An 8,719-nucleotide genomic window follows, 5' to 3' on the forward strand; every position below is an offset into this window, starting at 1 on the left:
TGCAAACTGCATACTGTATGACGAGCGCTGTGAACAACTATGCACAGGTATGTCATATACAGGTGAATAAGTGTGTGAGGAAGAAGAGCTGAATGTGAGTGACAAAATATGTAAATAAAGATTTAATATCTGCATTGGCAAATGTGTTGACATTGGATAGAGCTGTCTGAAACTGTGTGTTGCAATGGAATAAATGAGTAAGATGGAAATAATTACTTTTTCTTTTGAAAGAATTAAAGGTAAATCTTAAAATGCACCTGTTTATCTGGTTCCTGCACGAACTCTCTCTCTCTCTCTCTCTCTCTCTCTCTCTCTCTCACACACACACACACACACACACACACACACGAATACTATTCAGAGCAGTGCCATTACTTTAAACAAATAAAACAATGTGCCACTGTTATGGTGTCTCTGCTGAGCTAATCTGACAGCCTGCAAAAAAAATCTTAATTTTGACATCTTCTTCACACATTTTTGTGACAGCCTTCCTGTTGTTTCAGTGAAGTATCAAATAAAGTTTAAAATTCCAACGTTAGACCCAGGCCTTAAACACACAAATAGGCTTAAATGCGCGCATGCATCCTGCAGAGGCTGCGGTGTTGTGCACATCACTGACTTGCTTTTATTGACGTCTAATCGTCTACTGGCCAAAGACAAACACACACACACACCCTGTCGGTCACACACTCACTCGCGGTGAGTTATGATATGTGTGTGAAGTGAGCCGCCACCCACCGGGCCGGGCTGTGTCACATCAGCACCAACGCGGGGTAGCATCTGTCTGAACCCGCGATGCTTCCATCCTGAGAGGAGGAAGAGGAGGAGGAGAGGGACCGTGCACTTAACGCAGTTTAGGGTGCGTGCACGAGCGCGCGCGCACACACAGTGGACATCGAGGGTATCATGCAAAGCTGCCCTATGGACACACTCAAAACACACAGCGAGTGACAAAAGACTTGAGCAGGTCTACCTCGTTGTCCGGTGGTGGCAGGAGGAGGCGGAGAGCAGGCCGGCTTCAGCCATCCATCACCGGCTGATGGGGCGCACTGAGGCCCGCTGACAGGCGGCCGGAGCCCGGGCAACGGAGATGAGGAGGAGGGCTCCTGTGTCCGCCTCCATCGATGCTTCTCATACACAGAAACAAATAAAAAAAAAAAAACCCGAACAAATTATAGTTGAACTTCTGTCATCAGCTCTGACAGCACAGGACGATTTACAGCCGAGAGAATGAAAACCGAAAGCGCAAATAAATGAGAACACACATTAAGAGACAACTGATGGCTGAAAATAAGTGCTATTTTTGCGCCGACTTTGATGATAATAATAATAACAATAATAAGAAGAAGAATTTAAATAATAATTAAAACAATAATAATGATAATAATCAGTCAACATGTTCATTACGCTGTGATTTTTTTGACACTCGTCAGCATCTTTACAGCTTCTTACACAGGCCTACTGTCTGTTATCGTTATTCAGTCTAATTCATTTGGCATATTTATTGGTATTATATTACATTTTATCACTGAACACAAATAATTCTGTTTCACAGAGCGTAAAAATGTTCGTTGAATATAGATTCTACCGGAGTAACTATGTTGAACTTCTTTTAGTTTTTTCCTTCACACACATGAACATAATCATTTCTAATATTTATTTATCTTGTGAATTTAAATCTATTTAACGGACTTTTGTTTTTTAACCACATTCATAGAGCTGCGAGAAACCTCAGCTGGTCTAAAATAAGAAAGAAATCTCGGTGTATGACGCTCTTACATAAACCCAGAGCTTCAATTATTTACAGGCAGGCATTTATGTTTTTTCTTAAATAAAACCTTTCTCTGTAACAATGACGGCAGCCGCAGTCTGACAGATTTGGGACAGAACTTTTTATTAAACATTATGAAAACAAGAATCTCAACAACGTTCCACTTGTAGGTTTTTCACTTGTTGACACGTTAGGACACGTTCATTGAATAAATATAGAAATTATATGTACAGATATACATTTACAGCACTGTGCAGAAGTTTACTTTCCTTTTTTTTTTAATCTCCTTTTTTAATTTAGCGCAGTCAATTTTTCGGCTCTACCTGCTGTAGGAAATATTAGCCCACTAAAATCTGAAGCCCCCCCAAATCGAATTAAAATAGAAGGAAAATTGTTGGTGGGTTTTTTTTTCTCCTAGATTAATTTGCAGATGTGCTGCAAGATTAGTTTTTGATCTTTTTACTTTTGTTTGGACATTTAAAGGAGCAATAAGAAATATTAACCTCACATTTATTTCGCATTTTCTGGTCGATATTCTGTGGTATTTTGATCCAAACCTAATAATCCCAGTCTCTCTTGCTCCAAGTTTTCGCCATCCAACAGGTAGGCTGAGCGTCGGATCCTTCTGCACAATATTGCACATATATCTAGGCAGCAGAAAACACACGAACCAGGGATTTCTTGTTGACAGAATAATGCATCGAGTTACTCCAAGAACAGTAAGCTCTACCACCAGGCAAAGTCTCCTCTTTTCAAACAATCAAGCATCCTCCTATCAGACACAAGATCTTATTAAGACACCGGGCTGCAGGCCCTAGAAATTTTCGTCTACAAATATCCAAAGTAAAAAACAAAACAAAAAAAACAAAAGAACCACTAGACTAAGTCTTTTTCATCATCAGGTTGGTGCATAGAGTTTTAGCAGCGAATGCAGTCCTTGTCCGTCTAATGAATGAAGCTTTCACCTCATCAAATTTACATCCAGGTTTTGAGAGAGTAACAGATCAAAGGTCCTATTAGTAGAAAACAAAACGTTTGTCCAGTTTGATCTCTTCTTAGTGCAGTATAGGCTTGCCTTTGACATTACACATGTTCAGTAGGAGGAGGATACCATAGACGATTTGCATGCTGTAACATACAAACATTTGTATTAAGACATTTCGAAGAATCCAAGCAACAAAAGCAGTTTTCTTTAAAAAGAGAAAAGGTAAAATAACACAGTTAACTGTTTTTCTCTACACATTATGTACAGGTGGAAATAAATACAGTCTAAAATCTGGCTCAGTTAATCTCTTTTTGTCGTTTTTCTTTTCTTTTTAAAACAATAGAAAAATTGATTGAAAATAGCAGTTAAAGACGCATCCATGTTTCGCAGTAGCAGATTGTTGCATTTTTGTCCGCAGTCCTTGCACCTCTCCGTGGGGTTATGGGGGGGGGGACATTTTTTGTGGCTTTTTGCATACCCAGGCCTTACTGATGGCAGAGGAGGAGGGAGGAGGAGAAGCGGTAGAGGAGGAGAGAACCATGGGCCATGCTTTCCATACATGTGGAAGGATTCTGGGAGATGACTCGGGGGGGGTACCATACATGTCCTGCATGCAGGGTTGCAAATGGGGGACGGGGAACTATAGACTTGCAATATTGAAAGGTCTCTCCTGTGCATCACAGAGCGCCTCACTCTCACACGAACAGTCTGCTGCGCTGTCTGGAGCCAGAACAGAGACGGTGTATTGCTTTGTCTGCTTCCACTTCAGTCCAATCTGATTTTTTAAGAAATCAGTCTTTTCCCCGGTTTTAAGACAAAATCATCTCTCTCTGAATTAAGACAGTCATGTTAAATGTCAGACTGGTTCAGTAAGACATCTGACCAGGTTCTGCTGCAACCAGAGAAAAGTCTACAGGCTGTGATCCCATGTGCTCACCTGACAGGCTGCAGCCTGGTGAGCTGACAGAAGTTTAGCCAAAACATCTTTAAGACTCAAAATGCGCATCTAATGCTTGTGTTTAGTTGTTGTGTTTTAAGTATTTTCTGTCAAGGGAATAACTGTAAACAAAATACAAACGCAGAAAAATATAAATTAATGTCACAAGGATGTTTCGGGTGGGGTGTAATTCAGAGTCTATGCTACAAATCATCAGTCTCTCACATGAAGAATTCGGTGTTGGCCTGTTTCCCGGACGGGTCTCTCGTGTTCGCGGGTCCACCGGCACTGTAGGTCCGGCTGGCCAGCTTCTCGTACTTCTCCTTGTAAAGATCCCTCTCCTTGGCAAGGCGCGCCACGTCCTGCTTCAGCTGCTCCACTTGGCTCTGCAGGGTGCACTTCTCGGTCTCCAGCATGTGCCTCTGCTGGACGCGTTTGAAACGGCAGGACTGCGCGTAGCCGCGGTTCTTCAGGGTGCGTCTCTTCTGCTTCAGGCGGATCACCTCCTCTTTGCTGAAGCCCCTCAGCTGCCGGTTCAGCTCGCGCACCGTCATGCTGACCAGCTGCTCGTCCGAGAAGCGGTCCTCCAGGCGGCTGTGATGGCCATGGTGGTGGTGATGGTGGTGGTGATGGGCCTGGTGATGGTGACCCGTCGAGGCCGTGGACAGGTCTTCCCCGACGTACTGCTGCCCGCGGAAGCCCTCATAGGCCTGGTGGTGGTGGTGATGGTGGTGCGCGTTGCCGATGAGGGCCTCCACCGCGTCCTCCGGGGTCAGGTTGAGCGCCTCAGGGTTGATGTGGTGCTGGTAACTGGGGATCCAGTACAAGTCCTCCAGCTGAGGCTTGCCTGCGTTGCTGTGATTGTTGTTGCCGCTGCTGTTGTTGCTGCTGCCGCTGTTGACCCCGCTGGTGAGGCTCTGGTTGGGCTGCGCGCCCGGGCTCGGGGCGCAGAAGCTCGGCGAGGAAGGCACGGAGGAGCAAGGTGTGCTGATCGGGGTGGAGGAGAGAGAGCCCGACGGGAGGCGGTGGCAGTAGCGGTCGGCCTCCGGCGGCTCCTTCTTCACCTCAAACTTCATCAGGTCAAAGTCGTTGACGTACTCGATGGCCAGAGGGCTGTTGGGCAGCTCTGCGCTCATGGCGAGGTCGGTGGCCATTTCAGTCCATGCGACGACTCCTGCCCTCACAGCCAAACCGACGGCGGGCAGCCCTCTCGGATACAGATTGCGAAGAGGAATAAAAGCCTGTATGGTGTATATATAGACACACGCACACGCTCGGTGCGTGGGGCTGCTGCAGGGCCGGCGGGTGGGTGGAGAAACTTTTTAAGGCTGCTCGTCCCTAAGACAACTTCTATATATAGTGGCGTGAATATACGTATGCATGTAAATGAACTTGTACACCTGCCAGTTTGCCTCCGCTCGCTGCTCTTGTTGACAACTTATCCCAGGTCAAATGCACGCTTTAATACCAGGAGCCCCCGGGGCGGCTGAAACTCGAGCCCGGTGAATTTGGAGACACCGACCTGTCTTGTCCTCGCTTCACCTCTGCAGCCCACTTGCCTCCCTGTGATTTACTGTCCTCGGTCCTGCTCGGTCAAGTAACACGAAAAGATTTCTCCTCCGCTCGTTGTGTTATAAATGTTTTCCAAGCATCCTTCTTCGCCTCCTGCTGTTTACAGCTTGATCATGAAGTCCAAGGCAGCGGGCTGGAGTCACTGCAGCATGGCCCGGATTGAAAGTTTCTCACACAGTCAGATCAGACAGTGTGTGACAGTCACAGGGCGCAGCAGGCGTGCGTAAAGGTGTGCCAAAAAAAAAGTCCAGGAATCCAAGATGCAATGGCACGTGCAGATGTTGTCAAAGTTCATATGCATCTGAGATTACTCTGAAGTTGCAGGTAGTTCTCCTGCATGGAGGGACAGGAGAGTCTGGTCCTCTGTGCTCAGTCCAGGTATTTTATTCAAGCAGCGGATTACTGTCAGCTTCGGTCCCCACGGTCCTGTCCCCCCTCACCGGGGCGCGCTGTTGGCCTTACGTGTTGACTGTGTGTGTATAATTATGCAAGAGGTGATAAATTCCAGTTGGTTTTTTCTCTCTAACAGCCCTAAAGTTGTTTGTAAGAGCTTCACGGTGCAGCCACGCAGTGTCACTGAGACGCTGGAAGGCAATCTGCTCTTATAAGACAGCGTACCCCCCCCCACGACCCTCCCACACAGAGGTGTGACGGGCCAATGGGAGGAGATCACAGCAGTGCATTTGCATTCCCCTATAGCAGAGCCCGCACTGTGGCGGCTGCCGGCCGAGCAGAGCCGAAGCGAGCGGAGCGTACAGGGAGAACAGGTGCAGCAGATCCCCCCCTCTAGTGACCGAGCAGATGCTACTGCACGGCGGAGCGCGGAGTAAGATGAGAGCTCCGGCACTTTCTCAGAGAAAAAAAATGTTTCCTCGGAACAGAGAAACAGTTTTCACAGTCTCAAAACTGCGTGTCGGTTATGTAATAAGGCTGTCAGCGTGGGATTACGTTTCAGAAAGGAAGAAAATGACTTCCAGATAGTTTATTCATGGAGGTCTATCAGTTTATCACTTCATGGGGACTTCAAAGTGATTATATTTCTGACTTTTAGTCTTTACAACATACAACATCAAACACTTCTTGTTTTGTTTTGTTTTGTTTTGTTTTTTTAGACTCACTTTTTAATCGTCACAATATTCCTAAATGTTAGGAATTGAATGTTTCGTGGTCCAGCTTTTCTTTGCCAACACTTAGAAACTGGTATAAACGCATACAGTATTTAATTTAGAATCAAATTTACACATTTGACCTCTAAAAAAGGAACCACTGAGGCGAAATTAAATCAGAATCAAGTTAATTGGTTAAATACACACACGTCATTGTCATAAATGCACACACGTCACTGTGTGCGTGCACACACACAATGACAGGCGCAAATGCGCATCAGGAAAAACACCAGTAGCTAAGGATGAAAAAGCGGATAAAGGCACAGCATAATGAATAAAAAGCTTCTTTTTTTTTACTTGGAAAATGTTGAAAACTTCAGCTGAAAAAGAAAAAGAAAAAAGACAGAAAGAATGAATCCAGGAGAAATTGTTTCTAGTTCGAACTAGGCGCAAATTAAAGTAAACTCTTGATCAAATATGGCGCAAACTAAAACGCATTTTTCCTTGTTAGCTTTATTAAAAACAACTTATTGTATCTACTTTACTCATTTAGTTCTCTCGAAAGAAGCCTGGATGCTTCTGACACCACAAACTACCAAATCTATCAATAGTGATCGATTTAAGGTCGCGCGCCCCTTTGCCAAAAATCAATCCGCATTTCCGCGAGGCTGTGAGGGGGCCGCGCTGTGGCTGCGCGCGGGTTAAGTATGATTGGATGGTCCTGGCAGTGGTCTACAGGGTTTTCATTCGCAATTAACCACAAATTGCATCCCGTCTCATCTCCGCGGATCGACGGATAATTAAGCCCCGCCGCATGCGTCTCCATTCTGAACACATATGTCTTTTTTCCTGGAGAGAGAGGCTTTTTGAGGGGGGGCTGTCAGAGGGGGAGGCTGAGCAGGATGTCGATAGCACCATGGGAGCAGGACTTAAACCGGGATACCGCTGCACCTGACCCGTTTAGCCTTTTCAGCAGCGGCCGCCCCCCGGAGTCCCATCTACCCACCGATATGTGAGTGATATATCTGCGGAATAAAGTGCCTATCTGAGGGGAAAAAAACAGGTGGCAATAAGTTTAACTTGGGCAGATGTGGACAGGAAAACCTTGCATGGCTGCTGAGCTTAACTTCCAGTCTGAAATGGCCATGAAATACGCGCCCTCCCGCCTCAAATCTGCTGGCGAGGATGAAAAGAAGAGTATGAGATGAAGGGACGGAAATCACATCAAGGTATTTTAAGTTTAGGTGTGCTAAGTCATTAGGAGAGGGGTTTTTTTTTTTTTTTTTTTATCAAATAAGCAGGAGCTGGCCCTCAAATGACAAGCTAAGCAGTCTGCATTGAAATGGCACATTTAAGAAGATCTGCTGTGGTCCATTCATTGTCAGGGGAAGGGGAGTGTCTGCGGCCGAGGGCTTGAGACATAATTTTTTGAAGTCAGGGTTTTCATTGTGCCTTTGCATATTGGGACTTCGCTGCAAGTGCAGTTCTACTGATTTAAGCAAAATGGACATCAGCAAGGTGGAGGATCGACGGTGGGCTTTGAGCCGGCCGTGAGGCGAGCTTTGAGCCAAGCTCGCCAGCATCCAGACCAAAAGGACCGGATCCAGGAGGTGGCTCAGGGTTATCTTGGGCCTGGAGGTTTTTGTCACCGCCGTTAAGCCACTAATGCTCCTGTGGAGGAATCAGCTTTAATTGTGCAGGGATGTGACACGCATGCATGTGCATGGACACCGAAGTGAACAGGGAGGCTTACTTTAGAAATCAGGAGTTTCACCACATGTAGGAGGCCTCACTTGTATAGAAATCATGTTTGTTCACCAGAGAGATAAAAGGGTTTTGGTCTCAAAGCAGCAGAAGTTTTGACTACCACTTCTTTTGGCGGTAACGCTGTAGACACCAAAGTAACTGCTGAGATCTGGGAACAGGTTGACATTAAAGCTGGGGACAACACGCCACGACTACGTGAAACCTTCAAAGACTGGACCAACCACACATGATGGCTGTTTCCACCAGTGTACACAGATTTTTCAGTCTTGACTGTCAAAAAGGAACTCAGATGGAACAACTGAGCAAATACAGAGACGACACACTGGGTGATTGACAGGTGATGACCGCTGAAACTGCGAGAACACACAGACGCAAGAGGTCAGTCATCCAAATGAGCTGCTCACTGCAGTCTACTGAGAGAGCGGAAAGAAAGGGAGTAAAAATGCTGCATTGGGATGAGATGGTGGATGGAGAGATGAGGAAAATATGGACTGTGCAGACAGCTGGAGGGGAGAGTGCGCAGAGTGAGGTGGACAGGTGAGCTGTGGCTCTGAACTAAAACTTGAAGCATATTGTAATAT

The 8,719-nt window shown here is 46.0% G+C and overlaps 1 protein-coding gene across 1 annotated transcript; it reads right to left on the reverse strand.

The window, feature by feature from the left end:
* Positions 1-1,886: 1,886 nt before the first annotated feature.
* mafaa (MAF bZIP transcription factor Aa) lies at positions 1,887-5,816 on the reverse strand. The gene has a single exon (XM_076721698.1). The coding sequence runs from the start codon at positions 4,845-4,847 to the stop codon at positions 3,915-3,917; it is 933 nt and encodes a 310-aa protein (XP_076577813.1). The 5' UTR covers positions 4,848-5,816; the 3' UTR covers positions 1,887-3,914.
* Between the last annotated feature and the right edge of the window lie 2,903 nt (positions 5,817-8,719).

This window comes from Chaetodon auriga, chromosome 3 (assembly GCF_051107435.1).
Source record: "Chaetodon auriga isolate fChaAug3 chromosome 3, fChaAug3.hap1, whole genome shotgun sequence".
In the NCBI taxonomy this organism is placed as follows: domain Eukaryota; kingdom Metazoa; phylum Chordata; class Actinopteri; order Chaetodontiformes; family Chaetodontidae; genus Chaetodon; species Chaetodon auriga.